Source organism: Prinia subflava, assembly GCF_021018805.1.
Source record: "Prinia subflava isolate CZ2003 ecotype Zambia chromosome W unlocalized genomic scaffold, Cam_Psub_1.2 scaffold_41_NEW, whole genome shotgun sequence".
NCBI classification, from domain to species: domain Eukaryota; kingdom Metazoa; phylum Chordata; class Aves; order Passeriformes; family Cisticolidae; genus Prinia; species Prinia subflava.
Genome location: NW_026960614.1, coordinates 366,642 through 393,461, shown reverse-complemented (window position 1 = coordinate 393,461; position 26,820 = coordinate 366,642). Strand labels below are relative to the sequence as shown.

The window sequence follows — 26,820 nt, the reverse complement described above, 5'->3', positions numbered from 1 at the left end:
GATGTGATGGTTTTAGTTCGCAACCGGGTGGAGATGCCAATTCATGTAGTGGTTTCACATTTGCCAGTTCTTGTTTCTCAAAATTAGTGTAGTGGTTTGAGTGCCTCCCAGAATAATTTACTCTTTTTCTGCTGTGAAATACGATTAGGAGAAAAGCAAAGCAGGCTCAAACTTAAAGGGTAAAAAGATAGATTTTTAACAAACACTAAAAGAAGAGAATGAGAATCAAAATGACACCTTCAAAACACTTCTCCCCCCACAACTATTCACTTTCCCACTAACAACACAGAGAGACAAAACCTGTGATTTTCAGTCAGTTTCACCACTTTAAAAGTCTTTCATCAGTTCTTAGGGAGAGGAGTCTCTCTTTGAAATCCCATGGAGACACTGCCACAAGAAACAGTTCTCTGGTGGCTCCCATGTCATGAATCTGCAGCTGCTCGGGGAATTCTGCAAACTGTGAAGTCCCTCCTATTTTGCTGCTTTTCCCACAACTGCACTAATGGGCATATCAGCTTTTTTAGGGTACAGTTTAAGGATGACTATTCTAGTATAAAACCAAGGTTCTCTTCATCTATCTCCAAAATCATCTTCATCTCAAGAAACAGAGGTCTTCTTTCCTCTTTTTCCCTGGGGCAGAGGGCTTCATATCTCTTTTATCTCTACTTTTCTCTGTTCAAAATTCTCCATTAGATCACAGCTATATTACTCCATGGCTATGACTAGAACTTTGCGTCCCCTTAAGAAGCATTCTATAAGTTACAGGGATATTTTAGTCCATTCTCCATGGCCTCACAAGAGAAGTCCAGCCCAAACTAGGCAACTCCTCAATCCTTTCTCCCACTTACAACTTTTACACTCTCTCTCACTCTCTCTCACTCTCTCTCTCCACTGACTTTAGTCTCATGCTGTGTCCCTCCACATCAGTCACTTTGTCTTTCCTCTCACTCAGAAAGATTAGTGCTTTGCAAGTTCAGTTTGTCAAGGAAAGAGTTAACATCTTGCCCAGGTCTGCAGAGGGCAGGATGGTTCTTCCCAGTGGTGGCTAAAGGTGGTAGAGTCAGGCCTCACTGGGCTGGGCCAGGGTCTCAGGGTTCTGGCTGCTGCGGGGCCACTTGCCCAGCTGCAGAGCCACCTTTGGTCTCCAGCTGCATGATCTCTTGCACGGCTGGGGGAAGGGCCCAACAAGGGGTCTTGGTAGCAGTGTGGGGGGGGAAGGGCAGCTAGGATTTCACAGCAGCATGCCCGTGGCTGATGGTTTCCCCTCCCTTCCTTTGCTCGGCAGCTGCTGGTGCTTGGCCTGGCCCTACGGCTTAGTGGAAGGATGTTTTAACAGCTGCTGGAAACACGATCCAGGCCAGGACAGAGCATATTCTCCTCCCCTCCCCCTGCCCGGGAGTCACCAGGAAAGGCCTGGCCTGGGCAGGGCCTGGCTGGCTCAGCCGCGGCAGGAGGGAGCCGGGTGGCCTTCTTACCTCTTCTGAGGCCAGAAGGAAAAGGAAGTTTCCTGGGATTCTTCTGATTTTTAACCCTGTGTGTTCCCAGAGGTGTGTCATCTTTCGAATTGGTCAATTAAGCTGTCAACTTCAAAGCCAGTCACTAATTGGTTTTTGCTATAACTTTCTTGAAAAAATCCCTTCTATGCTAAACCAGCACATGTGATTTCCCAGTTTCAAGGTTAAATGATATTTGGTTGTGTGAGATACAGTAAATGGATTTATATATGTATCCAAGGAATACGTGTAAAGCAGATAAACCAATCCAGCCAAATTGGCTGATTTTGGAGAAAATTAGGGGCTCATGATATGCAGGGTAAGGGAAGAGAAAAGTTAACTAAAATACGCATGCTTCTGCTGTGTTGCCAGAGTAGTTAAATCATAGTCAGACCTTCACTGCATTTTCAAGTCTCACTTGTCTGTGTCACAGACAGCTGCACTGCATTAGTAATGTTGCAGGCACGCATAGACTGTCAAGATTCAGATTCAGCTGGGTCTCAGCTGAGAGTTTTCATCTCAATCTAGCTACAAGAAACAATTTTGCTTATTAAACATATGTATCAGTGATCCAAAGCATTTCTATGAATGGCTCAGTCTGTGCACTGGAAAGTGCTAGAAATCCAATGAAAACATATCTCATGTATAGAATTATCTTTAGATAATTGGGACAGCTCTGATTTTGCAAAACCCTTCACGGACAAAGTATCGAACTGCGCAAGAGACCCATTCCCTTTCACAAAGTTTCACCAAAATATAATTTGATTTTGCAAATGTTACTTCAACTGCTGGCAAACCAAAGCAAGAAGGAAGCAAATCAAGCCCTACAATGCACTTTTTGCAACTTAGGAAGCAATGAAACAGTCTGAAATTGCCCTTAAACCTTCCAAATCTTAGACCACTGAACTAATTTATATTCAAATACTTGCCAGTAGGAATTTCTCTTCTCCCTGTGCTGTATCCAGACCTCTTTAAAAACCCAAATACACATAACCTTTCCCTGAAAATTCCCTCAGGATGCAATCACTTAAGATGTAGTTGAATTAGCTGGGGGGGATAGCCAATGAGGGGGACTGTTTTCTACACATTTGTTGCACAGCTGGCCAAGATCTAGGAAAAGATCTTGTCTTGGGTTATGTAACCAAAAAATGTGTATTCTGTTTCACCTGTTGAAACCAGTAGGGGAGATTTTTTTTCCTTTATCTCTTGTAACTCCAGGGGGGAGGGGAGTGGATGCTTTCTGTTAATGGGCCAGCTGTTAAAACCAGGGGAGCAATGTTCCTTATTTCTTCCACGACCCATCCTCCCTCCAGGGGGATATCTGCTGTTAATGAGCCATTAAGGCTCACCACATGACTGATAAAATTAAATCATTCCATTGTGAGATGCTCCAGCCAGTGGGAGGAGCCAAGCATTCCTACCTGGATAAAACCTGAGATTCAGAACAGCAGAGCATCCTCTTTTCCACTGTATTCTCAGAGGAAGACCAGACTCATCTCACCGCCACTTCAGGATCATCTCTACTCCAACAGAACCACATCTGTCACTCCATGAGGACTTATTTGGACTGCTTCCAACACCCTGGCTGACAGGGTGTCAGGTCGTATTCCTGACTCTGTCAGGGTTTTCTAGGACTTTTGTTTGTTTGCTTGCTTGTTTCTTTTGTATTACTGCATTTTCATTTTTAATATTCCTAGTAAAGTAGTAAAGAAATGTTATTCCTATTTCCATATTTTTGCCTGAAAGCTCCTAATTGCAAAATTGTAGTTATTTGGAGGGAGGGGGTTTTACATTCTCCATTCCAAGGGAAACTCCAGTTTTCCCTGACAGATACCTGTCTTTCCAAATCAAGAAAGACAGATCTATAAGATGGTTTTCCCTAGCGTGAAAAGAACTCAAGTTTAAAAGGTTAGTAGTGAGTGTAAAACAACAGAAAAAGAAAATTTTAGAAATCAATACCACTAGTTCCACTTTCATCTGTGCTCTGTTGTTCTGAAGAAGGTTTGTAAGCTAAGTCACGAGGTCAAACAGCAAAAAAATGCAAGTTAACCAAAAAATGGGGATGCTGCATACCATAATGACAACTAATATCAAAGCACTTTCAAACATGCTACAAACACACACTCAAGCTGACAGAAAATGACAGTACCACACTCAGTACAATTCCACCAATACAGAAGATAGGCTGAATTGAAGCTTTTTTTGATTTATTTAATTCCTGGCCGATAATCTATGTTATTTATTGGCAGTTAAGTAGTGCATGAAAAGATCCCTTCCACTGGAATCTTTATTTGCTGGTCTGATTTCAGAATGTTTACAAGCAGAAACAGTTAACTGTGAAACAGGAAATTATCTGAGTTCAAATTAAAGACTGTTAAAATGCATCACTAATCCAGAATAGAATCCATGTTCCAAGAAGCTTGGACTGTCCACTGCATCTCCTTACCCATTTCTGGGCACTCAAATAATCAGTCAGCATTCTGTATCTCCAAGGGTGATTTTAAAACATTTTATATGTGATATTAGAGTACAACTGGGTATTTTTGGTTTTATCACCAGTCTTAGCACTCCATTACATGAACTGCATTTGAAGGACTCTGAATTACCTTAATATTAGAGATCGTAATTCTCCTTATCTGATGTTTGAGGGCTGGCAGTGCTGTCACGTGTTGTATTTCCCATGGAGCTTCTCTCAAGCTCTTCCCAAGGTCAAAACCAGCTCTAAGTCTGAGCAGCATCTCAGGGCAAGTACAGATATGACACTTTCCCATGAGCTACCCATAGATCCTGCTTTAAGATCCAAGATAGGAAAGGATGCCCAGGTCTCTAAGAATAGTGCTCCATCTGTCAGTGTTCACACAGAATACTCTGTGATTTTAGTCCTACTGGAAACAGTGCTGCTTACCTGTTTTGCCTTCCGAGTCTGGAGTTACAGGACCCCCCATGACCATCTCTTCTGTCGTGTTTCCAGCTGCTGATTCCATTCCAAGTTGCAACGCAGAACTGCTTCATAGCGCTCCTACCAAACATCATCTCCATGAAGCTTGTAACTGTTAACCACAGCCACACCAGGAAACAAAATACAGACTCCCCCCAGTATGATTTATAATCCGTTTTACCAAGCTTTTATTACAAAAATTATCATGCAAAAAATGTTGAAGGAAATTAATGGCTTCAGAACACTGCAAACATGATTAGGTCAAGCTAAAGCACAGATAATCTATCCTACTCTTTACTTAAAATAGCCACCAAACAGATTTCCTTTTCAGTAAACAGCACTACTTATTTTCTAAATAGGGATGAACCTCAAACTGAGCAAAAGTAATCAGTTACCCTTGAAACTATTTATGTGATTAGGTTATTTCTAAAAGGTGATAAAAATTCTCCATTATAAAACACCAAGTATAAAGTTATTTGTGTTTTCAAAGAACTATAAAAACAATGACCCAGGTCTTAACAGACACTGACATTATGAGAGATGTGATGAAACCAGGAACAACAAGACATAAAGGCAAAACTGCAAAAGAAGACCATTCATCTTCAGGCCTCAGCAACCATTGCTGACAGGACAAAGGGGGCTGAAAGAAGCTTTTGCTGCTGTCTCCAGAACCAGTAACTGCCAGCAGGGGAGCTTTAGCTCTTGTGCATAAAGACGAACCGTAACCATGCTAGACTCTTTCCTGCCAGCCAGGTTTCCACACGTGTCAACAACACATTTCTCTTCTGGAATAGTTTATCCCAAGTGATCTTTTGAAGCAGTATTTGCTGTGGATACACTGCAGTAAGATGTCAAGGGAACTCATTATACAGCCATTTCTCCCGCCTGGGGACACAAGCCTTTCACCTTCTTTCAACATCATTTCACAACACAAATTAAGAGTTGCCGTGAAAAACACACAATGTAAACCTGGAAGGAAGGGAGGGTTCTACTCACTGACAAAAGATAAAACAAAGTTTTTGTTTGAAATATAAAACTTAGCTTCCCCTCTGTTGGAGAAAACTGAACTAGAGTTTACCTAAGGTGCCAAAGTACCCAGACATTATGCAATCTGCAGACTGTATTTCCATGAAGGTATCTGCAGTGCAGTAATTCTTCAAAGACATAGCCTTCACTTTACAAATGACAGAAATGAGTTCAAGGTCTCAATACAGTGAGCTGCAGAGATGTGCAGAATAAATGAGGAGCTGTGGGGAGACAAGTATCTGAATCTTCACCATGGCTATTGGTCTTCAAGACTTCTAGAACCACCTCCTTTTCCCCAGTATTTGCTACTGTGCTGCTGCTTCTACCTTATTAGATGATTAACTAAACAAGAGTTGGCTGAATAAGTTAACAATAATGTTGGGGACTACGTATTTTGATGCCCTTCTATCTACCAAATTTACAACTGTATATGGTATCTTGCTGGTAGTCAAGATCTATTTTCACTTTCCGATTGAAGACAAGGTTTAACAGGTCAAATCCATACTGTCTTCCCATCTTCCAGATTCTGCATGTGTAACTCTATGTAGGTCATCTCCAGGGACTGAGTAAAAGACAAGGTTAACACCTCATTACTAGTCCTTGTCTTCCTTGATTATTCATCCTGGTGGCCACTTAAAACATATCTATCATCCTCAAAACTACATGAATAAATGCAATAAATTTAAAGGTAACACCTTTTTGAAGCATAAGGGATACTTTTTGCATAGGGTAGATGCTTAAAGAAATGGCACTGCACTGGACTGCAGTCACAGCCCACCCAAACATTTCTGTCCTCTAGCAATGTAAACTATTCCATGAAGTTCAAATGGAATATCAATCTGATCACATCCAGGAGCTGATTACCGAAAACCAAACACCAGTGTAGAATACTGCCAGTCAAAAAGGGCAGCAAAGATGGATTGCTAGAACAGTATAACAATGCTGGACTCCAAAGCAGCAGCCAGCCAGGCTTACAGGCTCTTCACCAACGATCCACAGCAAGTTCTTACAACCAGCTTATGAAAGCACAGATATGTGATGCTTTCACTGCTGACACCCTGGAAATGAACCCTTTCAGAACTTGCACATTTAATATGCACCAACAGAGCTACTTGTCAAAAGGATGGAATAACTTCATGTGTTTATTTCTGCTACCAGCTTCTATCCATTGAGTGAGTCCCAAACTCAAACACTGCTCTGCCTGTCATGTGCAGTCAGAGCAAAGGCCAGTGAGAACAGTCACTACACAGTTCAAAGCAGCAAATGACAAATATGCAGATAACATCACCACCTTTCATCATACAGGAATTAATTCTGATTTAAAAGAACTAAGAGAATGTGAGTCTCAGACCACAGCAGAGATCCAAGGAAGCAAGACACAGAAATTTCAGAAGTAAGTCTAAGGCCTGTCACTCATGCTGATTTACAGACAGACTCTACAAAGTGCTCTGAAGGCATCTGGAAATCTAGGAATATGGGGTGGGGTTTTTGCTCATGTGAAAAATAGCCAGTGGTCAAACAGCCACAGCTCTTGAAGTCCCGAGTGCCTCAGCTGTAGCTAATGCTCTGTGGGGAAGGTGGACATATGCCTACATAGCCCACTGTAGATGTGGAAAATACTTTTATGTTCTAAGACATTGATCATTTCCCTAAGTTTCTCATTCACATCACTTCAGAGCATGGTAATGTAGGAAAACAATGTAGTTCTTTTAAACTATAGAACTTTGATATGTGTTACCTTTTCCTCCTCTATTTTTTGTTTCCTCTTTTCTTCTACTGCTGCCCTTCGCTGTTCCTCTTTTTGCTTCATTTCTTTTAGCTTTCTCTGCCTTTCTTCTAACTGTTTTTCATACTGGAGTTTTGCTTTTCTCTCCTTTTCAAGGATTTGTGTCTCTTTGGCAGCTGAAAGAATATTTTTAAGAAAAAATTAAAATCAAACTTAGCCATTCATTGATATTGCAATGCAACTCACAAGCAAGAGACTATTCAAGCAGAATTCTTACCACTTGAAGTGAAAATGTATAAGATGAGCTTGCAGAGGTAGATGACATCGCACATGACAACAGACTCATCTTTAATTCTGTCCCCAGGTTGGAAGCAGAATTAGAACTTTGCCTGCCACTAGGCTTTACTGTCTGGACAGGAATATCAGGATATGTATATTCCCTATATTAAGCATACACTTTTCTTATCAACATAATAGTGATGTCTCTGTAAGGAAGCAGTAAATTAAAAATCAAAAAGAGGAATTTTCTATGTTGTATTTTTCTTTTTTAGCACAAAATATAGTAATATTTAAGGCACTGAGTGACAAGATGGGAAGACCCTACCATTCCTGCATTGGAGTTCAGAATAGTAATATCACTGTTCTCTGCAGCCTCCACCAAGGAACAGCTGTGTACAGTTCAACAGGAAGCCTCAGGTACTGTGACACAAAGCTAGATTGCACAGGGTATTTTCCATGGCCAGACAGATGAAATGAACCAAGAGACCAGATAATCACACCAACAATGCACAGTCAGCACCTACACACAGGACCCTAAAATATTTCTGAATTTTATATGCATAATACTACCCTGTTCCCATATTAGAATAACAGAATAATTCCTGTTGTTGTGGGTCTTTGCTTTTATGTTGAGAAACAAACATACAGCTCAGAGACACATCTCTCCTCACAAGCTGGGAGCCCAAGACCCAGGACTGCAGGGCATATTGGGACCTTTTCATCTCCTGCTACACACACATGCAGTGATTCACATCACAAACAGCATAAAGCTGGGCAAGAGTTTTCTGCTGTTCTCTAGTCTCAGATTCCCTGCTAAGATAAAGTGTATACTGCTGACACTTCAATACAGGAGTTATTTCAGTGTGCTAGGAAACAAAGGAAGCAGTGTTCAAGGCAAACAAGCCATTCAAGTAGCTAAATCTTTTTTGGTTTTCTCTGAATCAGCATTCTCCAAATGTCAGTCTTCAGGGCTATAGGAAGGAGTTCTAAGCCAAAAGTTTTATTTTTCAAAGTGTTTTTGTTAAGGTTTTCAATAAGGAATTGCCTAAATTTGCTGGGTGGTCACTAGGAAATAGGTCAGAAGTGACATAGAGCTTCAACAAGCTAAAACTCTACAGTGTTTTCCTCTCAAATCAAAAATTTCTTCATTCAGGTTCACAGATGGACACTGATGCTAGACCAAGAGCAGACCCTGTCTCTTGTTCCCAGCACACTGACAAAAAGTGACAGAACATGGAGTAAGGGGGACAGTAATTCCTTTACAGAAATGTTTTAGAAAATTATATTTTAAGTGAAACATGAAAATACCATGTTGTTTTTCCCGCTCTTCTCTACGCTCCCTGGCCAGTCTTTGCCTTTCTTCTGTTCTTAGCATGGAACCATCTATCACTGTCAAAACAAAAATTGAAGACACATAATTGTCAATGAATTTGAACATTCAAATTTAAATTAAAAATCAAAAGTCTTTACTATCAAAAGGAGAATGAAACTTCCTGAGATGCACACACCACCAAATCATTGCACACTCTATATAGAGATTAAAGATACCATCTGAAAAATTCATAGAAAGCTGAACATCCTCCTTTTCCCCCTTTCCATTCCCTCACAACACTATTTTTAATAGGTGCAAGAGAGAGCAGACATCATATTAAAGGCTCAATAGGTAGTCAAAAGAAAGCCTAAGAAGTCAGATGTGTGAGAATATACCCTATTCCAAATTCAGCTCTGATCCTCATTCTTGTACATTTTAACTCCCATGAACAAGAACGACGGGAATTTAGAAAAATGTCATCTAGGAACAGATAGTTCACCTGTCATGACAAATTTAGAGCACTGTAGGACAGCTCATTTGCAGACTAAGCAGAACCAAGACTTAAATAGTCTGTGCAGGTATAAAAACTTGGATTTCAGCAAGAAGTGAGCTGGTAACTTGCCCAGTTACCATCATTTATCTTTGTTGTCATGCCCTGTTTACAAGACAGGCAACTTCAACTGAATTCTGAGCCAGTCAAAAGCAGAAAACTGTCATCAAAACCAGACCTACAAACCATTTACCAGGTGCTCTGATGCCTCCTGAAGAAAGAGCACCAAACTTCTCTCTAAATATGTTCTTTTCGATCCCTACTATCTCTCCCTTGTGAGCCCAGCACTTCATTAGGAGCAATGACCTGTAATTATACCTGGTTTGGTTGCTGTCTTTATTGAGGTCTGGACTGCAAGAGGGCTAATGCCACTTTGGCTTCTTCTTTCTTCTGCTATGGCTTGGGCTGCAGCAACTGTGAAAAAGAATCAATCTACATTAAGAAAAGCTCCACAACTGAAACTCATGAAATAAATATCTAAAATAAATACATAAAATTCTATTTGAGGTTGCCGATGCTTTTATTAAAAAACTAACTGGAGGCTGCTCAACTTGTAAGGAAAAACTTGTCAAATGAGACTTGAGACCTGGCTTAGCTTTGTATTGTAAAAACATTAACCAAACCTTATGTTTTAAGACTATAGAGATTCAAAGATCAAACTTATTTATAACTCTTCTAAGACAAACCCCATTATTTTGCAAAGTTACGTCTGACACTTAATGATAAAAACTCTTTGCTAACACATAAGCATTTGTGGGCTGGATACATGTATTAGTGCATTAGCAATGCTAAAATCATATTCTGATGAGATCCAAGCAGGGAGAGGTCTATGAAGACCTGTCATTACTTCATGACACGAAAGAGAAAGGAGATAAGCTGCATAAAGCAAACCATTAAGGGATGCTTACAACATACTTCTGAAACTAGATCTTCAAAAAAAAAATTAATTATAAATTAGACTCCAAAACAGTAGTTTGAGCATTTGTGCAGAGACCCATTCACCTTATCTGAGTTTCACCAAGGTGACTTCAGCAAAATGCAGGGCTACAACTCACAGATAATCACACAGAAAGGAAATGCTACCAATATTAATTACGCTAAATAACAAAACCCATTAACAAGTCAGAGAGACCACTTTACTGTATCACTTTCCTCAGATTTTCTTTGTTTTGGTATCAACCTTCACTAATCACCTTGCAGGGCGTGAAGGTGAAATGTTACAGGGAAAGCAGGCAGGACAGCCTGTAAGACAGCATTACCCCAGTGCCCTGCACAGCTCAAACAGAAGTGTCCTCACACACTGCCACCTTGTTCTCACCTTGGCTGACAGACCTTGAGAGATCAGCTGGGTTCCATGGAAAAGCCCAACTTCAGGGGAAGCAAGGGAACACACAACACAACCACCCACACATGAGAAAGTTGAGGCCAGTTTTACACAGAAAAGGCAAATCCACAAAAGGAACACATAACGTGCAGTGATCTCAACCAGAACATGAAGGACCAATAGTACAATTTGCTGTTATATTTTAAAAAAGAAGACTACAACTTTGCCAACGATCTGACTTCCCTTTAATAAGAGTAGTGCTGAATGCAAAAGAGGGTCTCCCTCTTCTCCATGCATTGCCATGACAACTAGTTGTGTCATGGTAATAACCCTCCCTAAGGCTGTGCCCAAGAACAATCACCTCAATGTGTTTAACCCCATGTGATTCCAGTAATAAATGCTCATTACAATACTTATTTAGCAACTCTAAATTGTCACCTACATCTGTTGCCATGTCTTGAATTAATTTTTCACTGCAGCAGCAAACAAGTCTTCCTCAACCCCATCCTATACATCTCTGAGGCTCTCTTCAAACAAGTCAGAGACCAGATATACTACAACACGATGAAATTACCAATTGGCAAAAAAAAAAAAAAAAGTTTAAAAAGGGCTCACTGCATTTTCACTATCTAGATCAGACAAGTCAGACAAAAATCTGATTTTTGTACACTATTGCATGTCACATGGACGGGAATCCAGCCCAAAAAAACACCAAGTGGAGAACAACAGAATTTTCTATTCTAACACAAATAGAAGTGGAAACAGTCAGAGGAAAAGCACTCCACTGCAGGTGTTCCAAGAGCAGAAATGTACAACCAGAGCATTCATATCCAGTAACACCTTTGTACATCACAAAAGCTGAAGGAACATAAGCTTCTTCAAACACCACTTAGATTTCAGACAAATACAGAAATCCAGGTACATCTTTCCTCAAGGGAGGAGACAGGGGTGCCCAGGCAGCCTGAGCCAACTCAACCCAGGCAGGAAATTATTCCAACAGAACAAATTCACTCTGCACCTAAACCAGCTTCAGTTAAGACCAACAATGGAATTTTGCCCCAACTCTCAAAGTTTAAACATCCAAATTTCCATAACAAAGTTATAGTAAGAAGCAACTTGCAATTAAACAGGTACAATATTAATTTTATTTTACTTGCAGAAGTATTTTACTATTAGAAATCTTGCTGAACAAACCAGCCATAATGGATATGGGGGATTATATATTTATTTACTCATTCAAAAACAAACATACAGTTGGAATAATGTTCATGATTAGAAGGCACTGATTTAAAAATGTGGCACATCTGCAAAGCAATTAGTCAGTTTATTTTAATTAATTAAGGTTGCAAAAGATTACTTGAGGTTCTATAAGACAAGAAAGTGGGTTACAGAAACAGTTCAGCTTGCAGAGGACACAGAGGAGAAAAATGTCTAGAAATACCCAGCCAGAGGACTTTGCACATCAAGGTTTTTTGTATGTCAGATAAAATATTTTATGTTCACTCCTTCAGTGCTTCATTATTTGCACAGAAACAATGTGCTTGCACATTTGAAAGTAGCAGATTTAAGGCACAAGGCATGCACCTTCATGCCACATGGATGTGATCCATTTAACCAATAGAAAGCAAAAATCAAATGTGAACTGGGGATCTGAACAAAAGATTAATAAAAGGGGAAGAGACATCACATTAGATACATCCCTGAGATATGTGAGCTCAATTTCACCAAGTCCTTGGTCAACAGACAGGTTTTATGACCCTTGATGATTTCATGGTAAATTTACAGTACAAAACTGTAATCTTCAAAGTCCACATTTTACTGCAGTAAAAGAAAATGCATTGCATATTGCTGCTGTCCTAGGGTGACTTTATGATGCTTGTATCTCCAATCATCTGTTCTGTTTGTTGGATATTGTGTTCTGTACCTTTAAGACTGGTTCTGAGAGCGAAAGGGGGGAAAAAGAAGCACGAAGTTTGTTTTCAGAAACTGCTCTGACTCCTCCGCATTCTGCTCCTGGACTGTGTCATCTTCAGCACAGACAGACAGTGGGACAGAGATCTCCATTGCTTTTAGTTAATTTTCTCTAAGGAGATTCTTTCCTGGACCGACTGGGGGTGGGGGCGTTTGGGTTTGCTTTTCCAGAGGAACCCCATTTGGAGGTTTCCTCCCAAATTTGCCCTAAACCAGGACAACTATGCAATCTTTAAAAAATACCTATCTTATTTTGCTTTAATATGATAAAAGAAACCTTAATAATTAATATATTTTAATGGGTTTTGGCACAGATAGCTATAATTTCTTTGCCTAGTTTTCCATAATGAATGTAGCAGTCTGCTATGGAGCAAAGCTTCATGGAAAAGAATTTCCCACAAAATATATCTCTGTAAAATAAGCCTAATACTTCTGTAATGATTCAGGATACCCGAGAACAGGAAACCAGCTAACAACCATTTCACTAGAATCCATGTCACATGTTGCATTACTGGGGGGAGGTGCCTTCATGGACATAATTCAGCAAACTCTCTGGAGAAGAAAAATTCTCTTAGAGTCAAATTTAATCTCATTTCTATTCTGAGCTTGCCCTCCCACAGTAGTCTTTCAGAACAATATTTTGTGATCAGCATAATGTGTGTATTTTACAGTAGTCTACCTTTAAGTGCTCCAGGTAAAATTAATAAAAGTATAAGCCATATGCATGAGGCCAATAACATAATCTGCATTCATGCATAATAAAACAAAGCTATTTGAACCATGAAATTATTAGGTAATTTGGGAAGCAGTTTTCCTTCTGCGCTCTCATCACCATTTAGCACCCCAGGTCTGGCCAAGCAAATCGGAGATAAACCAAACTCACAGAAGCACCAGGAGGTGACATTCTAGATAAATCCAACTCTCTCAGTTTCACTTCCAGCTCATGATCCACTGACAGTGCAGGTGCTGAGGTGCCTCCCTCACACTGAGCATGACAGTACTTCCCTTCCCTGATCAGGTTTCCAATATACCCTGAAGAGACCAGTACTAAAAATAAACCTTGATTTCTATTTAAACCCCTGCACACGGCTAATACCCTTGGCCCCTGCCAAGACTGGCAAAGAACCCACTGCTGTTCTTAGTAAACCTCATTAGGGACTGAAGCGGCTCCATCCCTTTACCCAGTGAGGTTCAGGACTTCCATCCCATTACCTTCCCAGTGTCTGCGACCCAGCCGGACGCTGCCCCACTTGCTCTTCCCTTCCCTTGCAGAACTACAGAGGAGAGCAGAATGTGCTGACTTTCACAGCAATCCTTCTGCTTCTTATGATTTAATGACTCGTTATGCAAAGCAAACAAAAAAATCCCAGACTAAGCCTCTGAAACAGGGGGTGTTAGGAGGACTCCTGAATGTTACACATTGTTATGATTCTAAGTGTGTCCATAAAAGTTTAAAGCAGGCAATAAGAAGGCAATAAGCAATCCATGAATCAAAAGTGAACTTTCCAGCAAAATATCTCTGATTTTATAGCTAACTGTGCCAAATCTGCAAGACACCATTTTTGTCTTGCTCCACTACAGTGATGCCTTAGGGCTGGGTTTTCTGTTTTGTTTGATAGCATTGAGTGGTGCTGGGATCTCTTCACGGGGTGATGGGGGTAGGGCAGTCTTGCCCTGGAGGGGAATTCAAGGACATTGTCTCCAAACTCCAGGCCCCAGCATAAACAACGTGGAAGGGAAGGGCAAGCAGGGAGGATGGTGTTCTGTGATTTGGGGTTATTGATTGGACGGTGGATTGTTATATGTAAATGAATGGAAACTTGTAAAAGGGGTAAGATCTGGGGACAAGCCCTTTTTGTCTCCATCTTGGAAATGTCTGGGCCGGGCCACTTCTGTGGTTCTGGAGATGCCAGGGCATGGGCTTAAATAAACACTCACTTTGTTCCTTTCACTCTGTCTGGCCTCTGTTACAGCCTCAAGGCATCAACAGGAAGCTACTGTTTGTCAATAAGTGTTCAGATTCTTTTAATAAGTTTTGTACATACTTTCAGGAAAGATGAGGAAAGTCAGCATTCAAGTTTTGAGATTTCCATGCACTGCCTTTTAAGCTGATTTCCACTCATTAATTAACATAGTTGAAGACAAACAGATGCAAGATCATATGTCTGAAGCTTTAAAAGAATTAGGTATTGGTTTTTACACTGCTACTCCTTGTTTAGATGACACCAGAGGAAGGATGCACCTTCACACAAACAAGTGGACAACACAGAAAGTTTCTAATGATGAAGAGAAAGCCCTCTCTGTGTGCATTCCTCTTTTCCCTGTTTTCCCCTTGTCTGTCTTTCCCCATTTGTAACAGTCTCCAGACTTCACACCCGTTGATCCTCACATCCCATCTTTGGGCTGCAAGGACTGGTAGGCTCCACAAGCAAACAGGTGAGCTTCCTGGTAGGCACCTTCTGACAGACCAGCTGGAAGGCAGATGGTTCTCCTGTTTTGTCTGGGCAGCCACCAGATGGGAAGCACATAGATCTCCAGAAAGCAGTGCACACTCTCAGCTTCAGCAGGCTACAAGAGCTTCCTGTTGTGTTATCCCTATCCCAGACTACATTTGCAAATTTTGTCCTATATTTATTCCCTACATGGGATATCTATTTTACTGCCTTTATGCACTTTCCTCCCTTTAAGTCCATTTCTGCAGCTAATTATGTACAACAATCTGTTTTTGCTCCCAAAGTTCAAGGCAGTTCAGGGTGATTTCTTCAGTTCATCACAAGTTTTGATCCCACTGGAAAACCCGACACAAGCATTCCTTTGCAGTGTATGAATTAGCAGCTCCACGAATAAGTATTTGAGATATATTTGCAAGAACTTATCTTTAAACATCCACATTCAGATTAAGACCTAGAAATATTTCTTTTAATCACATAATTAACAAAATTACTTATTTCTTATAAGGAAACATGCAAAGATACAGTTGAAGCAATCTCAAAGACATATTATGATACGCATTCAGCCTAGGGCATGACCAGAAAGGCATCAGGAAAGCTGCTAGTTAATTTTTGCATTGATCTCTGAACACTTTGCCCTAGGGGAAGCACATAATCTAAACCAAACTTGACTGTAATACAAGCAAAGACCAAGGTATTGAAATTTGTACTTAACAGAATAGGCAGCCATCTCCAGAAACTTTCTACAGTCAGAGATGCTACACCATTGCTCGACAGCCACATCAGACAAGTACCATCCTTATTACCTTCAGTTGTCTGAACACTACTGAAAACACACCTGTGGAGTCTCACTCCCACTGTCACTGTATTCTCTTATTTTAAACTCACACTGCTCAGCCACAAGTTATGCTTCTTGCTACTTAATGGAAAAAGCAACTGCCAGCACAATGCTCAGAAAGGACAAAGACATGTCACCAACTCTTGCAGAAGCCGTCATAAGGTTAGTAAGAAGCACTGTCTGTACTTTGCACACAGGGCTGACAAACTAAATCTATCCCCTTCTCTGGAAAAGACACCTGGCTTCCACAATTTGGGGTTCTTTATTAGTGAGGTGTATTATTATTCATATCTTGAGAGAAATGAAGTGGAATGACAGTAGAAACTCTACTCTCACAAAGATCCTTATGAATCTTCTCAAGTTTAGCAGAAATATTTACCTGTTTCTGCATATTGGAAATTCCAAAGTATCCTAATACACAGGATTAAAATGAAAGCAGTCTATGCAATGAATACGCCCTTACATAATTTCAAGTGGATTCATCGTGAAATTTACTTGTTAAGTGACATAAATGCTTATATATAGGTGTATACAGATTTAACACTCCTAGCTGGACAGAATTAGACACAGGTTTAACAACTACAGAAGGACCCAAAAGGTAAAATGGTGAAGTTTTAAACAGAGTGGAAGATTATCAGTAACCAGTCTGCTGTACAAATATTTTTCTATATTTAATAGCACTGTCCAGTGCCTCAGGAGTACATATGTTGTCCCTCAGTGCTGGACTGGATTCACAGATGCCAGAGCAGTCCCACTTTAACCTCCTCTGCACAGCTCAGTTCCCACTGGAATTCTAGCTCAAGCATTGACAAAAGCTACAGAGAAATCAGCTCTCTACTTTACTCCTCCAACTCCAGAGGCTGCCTTATCACTGACTCCTCTTCACACTCCTGCACAGCCATGGCAAAAAGTAACTTCAAGACAAACTCTTGCTCTCTTTTCTTTTTTCACATCTGTTTTTGCATTGTATTGTTTCTTTCTCTTACAGTGCACTATCCGTAACACTGGCAATAGCTAACTTCTGTCTCTGACTTCCCTCTTTCCTGAACAGTCTGGGGTTTTTTGCTTGCTAGAAGCATGGCCTTGAAAACGCTTTTGTCCTCTTGTTTGCAGGCTGTGGCTATTGTTTAATTCACCCAGCCCAAACAATGCCAGCCCAGACCACAGCCTAGCACTTCGAGTCACAATGGATTCGAGACAAACCCTGTGAAAACACCATTTTGAGATTTCTTTTGGTGGAAGGATAGCAGTTCTTTTACAAGACAGCAGTGAAAACTACTGCTTTTGCCTTTTACACTTGATGAATTTCTCATGGAAAATTTAGACCTCATTCAAACACTGTGTGTTTCAGAAGAGAGACTGATGTTGGCATTTACCCCCAATGGGCCAGTCTCAAATCAAATCACTCAATATAGAAAAAGTGATGCAGGACACTGACAGGTCCACAGTGTGTTTAATGCAGCAAACCCTCTGTCTAAAGCAGAACAGGGAGGTGCAAAATGTAAAAGGAAATAAACTGCAAATTTTCTTAAAGCTGTACAGTTCACCCAGCTGATTAAAAAATGAAGGCTCTGGGACACTCCACTACATGCAATGTAAGACCACAGCAAAGTAACCATGAATCAGTCCCTGCCCCAAAGAGCTTGAAGGATAAGTGAAAAGTGGCAAATGGGTGTAAAAAAAGCAAGCAGGAAAAAAGAGCTAGAGAGACATATAAAGAGACTATATTTTTTCCTAAATTCATTACCCAGTGGCAGAAAGTCTTTTAAAGAAATTTGAAAGTAAGATGACACTCACTGATCTGTTCTGGAGATGAGTATTCTTGGTTTTAATGTCCAGAACACAATATACATATTATTGATCAACTCTGTGCTGCAAAAATGTTCCTCTAAGAAGTTCTCTTGGGAAAACTAAACAGAGGATAAAGTTTGAAATTAATAAATTCCATTAAATTAGGTTATTTAAGTATAAAGATCCCTACAGTATTTCTATATTCTTGTAGCCAAGCACTCTTGGGCTTGGGAGAGGAATTTCAGCACCTGGAAGCTTTGAAACACTTGCCCAGAGAACAAGCCACTACAATATCTATGCTCCCTCCCAAGATTCAGGTCAGTGCATTTAAACAACAGACAGTGTCTGTAAATTAAGAGTCAGTTAAGTACTCATAAAAGAGTATTTTAGAAGTTCCCTGTGAATTATGAAGGCAAAAAACACTATGAGAAAAGAGAGAGGTATTCTGAGCATGGCCAGTGGTAACTGTTTTCTTCAAAGGCAACATCAGCTGGGGAACTTTCACCTAGAAAGTGGAAGTTCCAAACTGACTGGAATATAAAAATAATTTAGATGAAAACAAGTGTCAAGCAACTAGGTCAGCCTTCCTTAAAAGCAAAGGCTCGTGTCCCTTTATGCACAAGCATTATGCAGCACAATGGAGGTTTCTGTCTCTTAACACAGAAACAATTCTGAGCAACATTTTTTTCTTCCATGAACCCCACACTCCAAAATACTTAAACACCAGCATTTAGAAAGGTTCTGATTATTGGACAGGCATATGCAAACACAATGAAAGCATATCAATTAAGATTAACCTGGTTGTGATCTGCATAATTGGAAGATAAATGGCACTAATTTATTTGTGGCAGACAAGAAATTTGCAGTCCCAGTTGGATTTTAAAGTACCACAAGTAATCCGGGAAGTCATATTCACAGAAGTCATTAAAATTGCATGCTCAGAATTTTATTTGTCAGGGTGTCCTTTCACAAGAGGACTGCAAGCATCTTCAATTATTTAATCAAATTTAAAGACAACCAACAGTTTTTGATACCCCTGTTATTATGACTAACCTAGATTATTTCTTCCATTTATCTTATAGTAACCCATAGTAACCCTTCTTTACTCTCTTATCACCTTTAAGAACTGAAAATTAATAATAGCATATCAGTACTCTAAATATTTCCTTGTTTTCTTTTTGAAAAACAGAAGTGTATGAAGAAGCAGCAGTCCTTAATTCCAGTCACATTTTAAGACTATGCACATTTAGGGATAGTGTAAGACAAGGCATCTCTGGGCTCTCACCACTGGAGTTATGACCCTTGCAAGTCATTATTTGCTAAATAGTTTCATCTGAATTGAAGCATGGAAGCCAAATTCATATTTTGCAATTTCAACACATGAAGAAATATGTAGAGAATGGAACACTACATAAGAAATTGAAAAAAATATGCTGTATATGCACATAGTTTGGGTGGGTTTTTTTCTTTGCTTTTTTCCTCCTTACAGCAAGGAGGATATCTCTCCTGAATGCATTTAGAGAAATCTCAAGAATTTAAAGTTTTAAATTCAAATAAAACCTTTTATAAACCACTTACAACTGGAAGCAATCTTCAGAATGCTAAACACCTAAATACATAGCATTCATCTTTATGAATCAGCATGAAATTATCCCTTCCCTGTACGATTGTATTTCCCTGAACAAGAAAAAAATTTAATTAGAGCTCATAGCTATCACAATTACATTCAGTTCTCAGCCTGATTTGGCAATGTCCTGTCACCACTGAGATCTACATGAAATCAAATTTCTGTGCAGTTCTTTGCATTTATCGCCTTGGCACTCTGCAAAGCAGTCTTTCATGCAGGGAAAAAAGATGAAGCACAAAAAACCATTAAAACTTTCTCCAAAGTTCTGAGGAGTTTTACAAAACAAGAAATTGAAGCCAGCCCCAGTGATCATCAGCTGAATACCCCAGTCATGGGTTGCCTTTGCTCTGCAGATGGAACCTGTACCAGTCACTCATTCAAACATCACCAAAGTAAGACAATTGAATGCTCAAGATGTTTTTCATGTAGCACTCCCACGTTGTGAGAAACCTGGCAAATGAATGGTTTCCTTATCTTGCTGCTTCCCAGGCAAGATCTGAAGCCCACCTCTACTGACAACCACACTGCAAATCCCAAAGGCTTTCAAGGATCCAAATTCGTAAGTAAATTCTTTCTCTCTTCCAGCAGGCAGCTCTGACGCACAGGTCAATTCATCAATTGTCTGACTGACAGATGCTTCTGGATCCCAAATAATTTCTAGACAGCTCTGACCATCTTCTGTTGTGGGACCAAGACTGTACCCAAGAGTTCTCTAGTACTCCTACAGGTGTTGGCACAAGCTTGTGTTCTTATGTTTTATAACTGTTACCTAGAGACCAGATAAATCTGTGTATGTTCCTGACTACTTGCTTGAGCAATGAAGTTGCACTATTAGTTATTCATCCATACTTCTTTTCATGCCAATTCTGTGTACATGCACTTGGTAAAGCTCTTGCTAAGAACTGTGGTCTGGGCAAGATGGACAAAGCCAGATATTGTCACTTACACAGGGAGAAAAAACTGATTACATGGAATTAAGCTGTTGTTTTATTAAAAAACTTCCAACCAAACTGGGACCTGCAGGTCATGGAATTTATGCCTGCAGCTAGATTTGTTGGAAAAGGCACTTTATTTTTTTCCCCAAATCTGAGACAGGTTTCCCAAAAGATGATGCAGGTCTTGGAAAGGAAAATATCTATGAACAGCCCTTAAATAGACTGTTTTGAACAACCTTCGCAACAGCAATTCAATACATAAGTGGAAATCCTGGCAACAGCACAGGATTACCAAGCTCTGGTAAAAAAAACCCACCAACATTCTCTACCACCCATACTACAAAAGACAGGGGCTTTCAGTACTCCAGTGAAAATGAAGACAATAAAAGTAGGTTACAGCAGCTTCAATTACAGGTATTTTTCCTCTGATTACCCATACCACTCAAGGAAAACCTCACTTACCAGTTAAACCACATGTACACGACTCTTCCCCTCTTCTCACATCTTAACAAGCTAAGCAGTACTTATGGCACTAGAATAGGATCAAAAATTCCTCTTCATCCCTGAAGGATGACAGCAGCAAGCATGGATAAAAAAAATGGGGTAAGCAACTGCCATCTATGCACTGCTGGTTCAGTGTATAACTGCAATTCATTTTTAATGTTCAGTGGTGTTCAGAAACCTTAACTGCCTTCTAGTTGTAGTAGCAAATTCTGCTTTTTGTCATCCACATAAAGGAAATAAGATTGGACAAGTGTGTCAGGGCAGAAAATTATTACAAAGGAACTGTAGAACTGGTACTGCAGCCATGAGTTGACCTGCAGATTCTTATTTACAGCTGATATTCAAAGGAGAAACACCTTTTCCTTACCTCAGTACTAGACTGAATTTAAGAGAATATTTTTCTTGCCAAACATGAAATTGGAAGTTAGTTACAAGTGGCACCATGGGATTCTAGGTGTGCAAGGCCTAAAAATTAACAAGCACCAATCACCCACAGAGAAAAGCATTATCAAGAGGCTGGTCACAGAGAGCAGAAGTGAACAGAAGAACCCAGAAGTGTCTTTTAATAAGGACCCACAAAGGTACCCATGCAGAAAGTGACTATACAAACAGTATGTATACACACCTCTTAGCCAGGCTGCCAGAAAGAGCTATGGTTTCTCAGCAAGATGCTCTTTATTTATTGTCTTTAAATGTGAGATTCCCAGGCAGAGGTTCATTGACAAACGGCTGAGGGCACACAACACTATTTATTTTGCACAGATGTTTGTTCTCCAGACTGATTAAGACAGCAAAGTACACAACTGCCCGCAGAGCAGCAGAAGCCAGGTCCAAGCATTCTAGTTAGCAGGTATTTTGGAACTGAGGAGTCTCCCCACACAGCCAACTGGGCTCAGAGAAGTGGGAAGTTATATCCCTCCCCAAACATGCCAAAGGGTAGCGAAGGGTAACGTGGGACTGAACATCGAGGTTTGTTCGGGTGTCATTTTTTTTCTACATCTCCAAACAGCTGCAATGACAGACTTGGTTGCTGCTCACAACTTCTCCAGAACAGCAAATACTGTGGGAAATTGTCCTGCAAATTCCACTGTCAACCACTGGATTGCAAGGATGATTTCTAAACATAATTTGCTCTCTCCTGGGAGTGCTACTGACTAGAAGTCAGGAGCAGAGCTGCAGAGGGCCTGTGAGCTCACAGACAGCATTGATTCACTGCACATTAGCACTGAGTTTATCTTAGAGCACATAACTGCTACAAATGCATTCTATGTACACTGAAGTTCAGATTCTGGTTCAGTGACTTCTACCTACCCTCTCAGGGAAAAAAATTCAAGGTCTAGCCTTTTCAGGATCTAGTGAGGGGGGGTTGTTTTTGCAACATGATGTGCATATTACAGCATGTGCATATCTGAAGGGAGATGGAGCTGCCTGGCCCAAGGAGCATTTCCTCTCTGATTTTGGGACTAAATCTAGGTCATGACAGCTGTCAGCAAATATGGGTGCCCATCCTTAGAAAAACTTACCAGCCACCATGTAAGTGCATCCAATACGCAAAATAAAATTCAGCAGTTCTAGCAGGAAGAATAAGGTTCAAACAGATATAAACTGCGCAGGTGAGAAGTGCTGTCTTGGCAGATCTCTATCCTTCTGGAGCACTAAGCTGTCTTAATTTTGAAACAGAAACAAGAAGTAATTAAATAGTATTTCTGACAGCCAACACACTGAAGAAGAATGCCAGATGAGAGTTGTGCATTCAGGACCCTTTGCCAGCACTCCTCTTTCTGTAATTACACAGATAAACTGAAAACAATCATGCAAGAGGCTTTCAAGAGTAGATTCTGCACTTAGTCCTAGTTAGTTAGCTTAGATCAAACGACAAGTCTCTTTACTTTTTTTTTGTGACTGGGATAAGAAAATGTTTATCTTTTCTAGTGGCTCACCCACAAAGCTTTTGCGTCGAGATGTACTATGAAATTATGTTGCAAACACATATCGTGCCTGCACAATACTTGTTCCAGAGTATATTATTAAGGACCTTAAGTATAAATAGGCAAATAAACACAACCAAAGATAAAATCAAAGCAAAGCTTCTTTAGTCCTCTTATAACACCAGTAAAAAAAAAAAAAAAAAGGCATTATTCAATCTTTGATTAGAAATCAATGCCAGGGGCTGTCTCTGCCCTCTATACTCGGGACCGAAGACATCGCTGGAGCAAACCCTCTGAAAGCAAGAACCCCCACAGACACCGACAAGTTCGAGAACCGGTGAGAAACGGGCGGTTCGTGTCACGCAGCCTCCCCGCAGCCGCCTCTGCTGCTGCCCACGAGCTGCGGGAGGTCCCGAGCCAGCAACCACCGCCCGGAGCTGCGGGAAAGCACGGATCGGGCGGGGAACGGGGCTGGGGCCGGGCAGCCCCGGCGGCCTCCACTCGCGGTGCCTCTTCCCCGCCCCGGGACGGGGCCAGACGTCCAGCCGGGCGGCCAGGGGGGGGACGACAGCCGGCGCCAGTCGCGCGTTTGGGCCGCCGAACCCCCCCCACACACCCCCCCTGTTACCCCTCCCTGTCCGCTCTCACCCATCTGCTCCCGCAGCCCCTTCAAGGAAGAAAAGGAGGAAGAAGCGCAGGACGGAACCTCCGCACTGCCCTCCGCCATCTTTAGCGCCGGGCCGCGGGAGTGCCGGGTGGGGCGCGGGGCGCAGTGCGCAGGCTCCGCCCGCTCCCGCCCTGCCGGCACCGGGAGCGCTCCCGCCTCCATCCGGGGAGGCCGCGGCAGCGTCGGTCGCTGGTCTCGGGCTGCGCTTCCGCAGGGACGGGGCTGCGGGAACGGGTCCGGCCAGGAGCAGCGAGCCTCCTGCAAGGGCTGGGTAACGAGTCTGAGCAGCAGCTGAGGGAGCCGGAGGGTTCCAAGAGGCTGAGGGGGGACTTCATCACTCCCTAACAGGAGGGTGTAGTGAAGTGGGGCCGGTCTCTTCTGCGGTGTCTACAGGGAGAGGACCAGAGGAAACGGCCTTAAACGGCGACAGCAGAGATTCAGATTAGAAAAAAGAAATCCACTGTTCAGGTGGTCAGGTATTGGACTAGGCTGCACAGGGAGGCGGTGCAGTCACCGTCCCTGGATGTGCTTAAGCGGTGTCTAAATCTGGCGCTGAGTGATGTGGTTTAGGATCATGGAATTGTCAAGGCTGGAAGAGGCCTTCAAGATCAAGTCCAGCCATCCACTCAGCGCTGACACTGCAACCACTAAACCACATGACCCGGTGCCAGATCCAGAAACCTCTTAAATACGCCTTAGGTTTAGTGGTATAGGGGTTGAATATTTTGAATATTCTATGAACATCTGCCAAAGGGGCCAATGGAATTTGCCGCCCCATGGGAGCCATCGTGGTCCCCCTATGGCCGGTGCTGAGAGGAGCCTGGCACTGCTGGCCAGCTGCAAGATGGGTGGGCATGGGACAGCTCCCCAGATACCTCACAGGCCAGGGGTAATTTGTGTCCCCACAACTGCAAATGTCATCCCATCACTGTAAGTGTGAAAAACGAGGTTCACTTGGTAAAATTTTAAAGTTTAATAAAAAAAAATACAAATAGACAATCAGGAGACAATAAGAACAAAAGTATTCTTTTACAGGCACCTGGGTACCTTCACATGGGATTCACCATGCGGGTACACTGCTTAACAAAAGACTCATCCCTTAAGAACACTAGTGTGTTGAATATTCATACATTACATACATGATTCAAACATTCCTTTCAAATTTTAGGTGTTTCTGTTTAATCTCAACTCCCCCCCTTCTCCCATCTATAAATCTGGCCTTCTCATGGCTCTATACTGTCGCAAGGCTTTTGATAACAGATGTCATAAATCTTTTCTCAGAACCTCTTTTAGAGTTGTTGCTGCCATCCCTTATCCAACTAGGATACTGTGAAAAAAATTCCTTGGTTATCTTCTCCATTTCTCGAGCTAATTACAAAAGCATCTTTACATAACATAGCTTCTATTTTACTATTATGCTATAACCTAAAAACTACATTTACTATATTACTGAAAGAAACTATATGAATACAGCATAACTTCCCAACATAACACATGGGCTATTCATTTTATTATCTGCAAAAAGCCAATCCCATAATATGCATTTTTAACAATCCTCTTTCTTTCTCTTTTATAAATCATTTGACTTGAGCAATATTCTTTGTTTTCTTGCCTCCATCATTCTTTCATTTTTTCTCAAATCACTCTTGCTTCTTCAAAAGGGTCTTCTATATTATTCTGTTTCTTTAACACCATGATCTTTTGTGCCGTTCTAGATGTAGCCAGTTTTGGGTCTATGGGCATTGTTACCACTTGCATACCTTAGACAGCACTGGTGATTAGCCGAATAAAACAGGGAATCAAACAAGGAAGAAATATCAAACTAGCTGTAGCGCACAAAAGGAAGAAGCCTAGCTTCTTCCACCATTCTGTTCCCAATAGGTTATCTCACCAGCTGGCTTTTAGCATTGATTCTCATTTTTGAACCGGTACATGGGCTACGTTTCTGATATCATTGACTATATCTAGAACAGCATCCCCATTGTCATCTATTTTTAAACAACAATCTGATGTATTAAATTTTCTACAAACACCTCCTTCAGCTAACAAATAGTCTAAAGCTAACTTATTTTGATATATTGCAGCCTTTGTTTGGCATTGTTGACTCGATATTAATTCTAATGCCTGACTAGTTTTGTTTGTTATTATTTCTACAACAGCTTGGAGTCTTATAATGCGATTCAGCATATAAATTTGGGTTCAATATCTCCAACTCCTATCTTGTGCCTATGTAGCTGGCTTATATGTTTCTAATATGCATTCAGGAGGCTATTCATGATCTCTTCACTTTTGAAATCTTTCAATCAAATCTCTTTCATTTCTTTTTAGGTCTTCATAAACTGGTACTTTTAATTGATCTTTATTTGGTCTTGGTAAAAAAATCTTGGTTGTATGATTCTCAGAGTACAACTCCTTTTCTACTGGGAGGGGAGTCTTGGGTAGGCTCTTTTTCTACATATCTAAAACAAGCTATCTGCTGCTTTAAAACAAATCTATCTCTTTTGGGGTATTTACTTCTCAACATGTTATTACTTGTTTTTAAGTTTTCTACAGTCCAGTATTTCTTCTAGTTGTGCAAACAATTACTTAATTTGGATGTGTTATAACAGTGGCTGTCAACACAAATGTGTGTGATTGTGGCCGAGTTTCTCAGGTATCGTGGGCATGATATGCTCACAGATACCATTTGAGCTATTCCAAACTAGGCCAAACTAGGCCTCAGGCCTGGGTCTAGTAAGCCGCAAAACGTTCAGCATACGTAGTAGCAGATAAACTTATCTGCTACTACGAATGTGTTAAGGTATGGACGCTCGCAGCATAGAGGTAATAGCACTAAATCTCCGTAGCTACCTTAACCCTAGATTGCTTACATACTTTTGTATGTTCACCGCCTATCACAGTGCACCTGCTAACTGTAAACTATTCGTTCTGTACTTAACCGGCCATCTCGCGGAATAAAGCGGAGTTCGTGCTGGAAACCATACTGGTTGGTCTCACGTTACTCTAGTCCCCGGTCTTACCAGAGCTCAGCTACATGTGATAAAAAAGGAACTTCGGTGTCTTTCCATATACAGTTTTGGTAACACTTGTGGCATGACTTTGCTGGTATCCTATGAGGGAAAAGACAAAAAATGAGTGACAGTAAAAGGAATAACAGAGGTCCGGTGTGGCTTATACTCTTACCTTTCTTGCCTATGGGGGTGCAACCCACAGCAGGTGTATATGATCTTCTCAATGGCGAGTACAGTGACCAACCCGGTGTTGCCCTCTATTTCTTTGTCACTTCTTTTTTTTTTTTTTTTTTTAATTTCTAGGCAAATCATCTTTGACACTTCTTAACTGTAGTTTCTCACTATTCTTCAGGTATTTCTTACTTAACAGGCACTAGTAATTTTCTATTTACAAGGATATGTGGGAATACACAAGACAGGGAGTCAGACTTGATTAGCATAATTGGTTTG

General features: G+C 41.0%; 1 protein-coding gene across 6 annotated transcripts in view; it reads right to left on the bottom strand.

Annotated features, from left to right (window-relative positions):
* Positions 1 to 24,963, bottom strand: part of LOC134565215 (ensconsin-like) — a 90,184-nt gene extending 65,221 nt beyond the window's left edge. For 3 of the 6 annotated variants that reach the window (XR_010083816.1, XM_063424700.1, XM_063424702.1), the window contains exons 1-5: positions 23,341 to 24,963; positions 9,643 to 9,738; positions 8,771 to 8,851; positions 7,196 to 7,359; positions 4,399 to 4,512 (exon numbers count right to left, since the gene is read on the bottom strand). Coding sequence is in view for 5 of the 6 variants with exons in the window: in XM_063424700.1 (XP_063280770.1) it covers positions 4,399 to 4,477 (79 nt within the window). In the remaining variant the exon portion in view is untranslated. Of the gene's footprint in view, positions 1 to 4,398; positions 4,513 to 7,195; positions 7,360 to 8,770; positions 8,852 to 9,642; positions 9,739 to 22,287; positions 22,429 to 23,340 lie in introns of all 6 variants that reach the window. The other 3 variants (XM_063424701.1, XM_063424704.1, XM_063424703.1) reach the window with 3 other exon arrangements.
* Between the last annotated feature and the right edge of the window lie 1,857 nt (positions 24,964 to 26,820).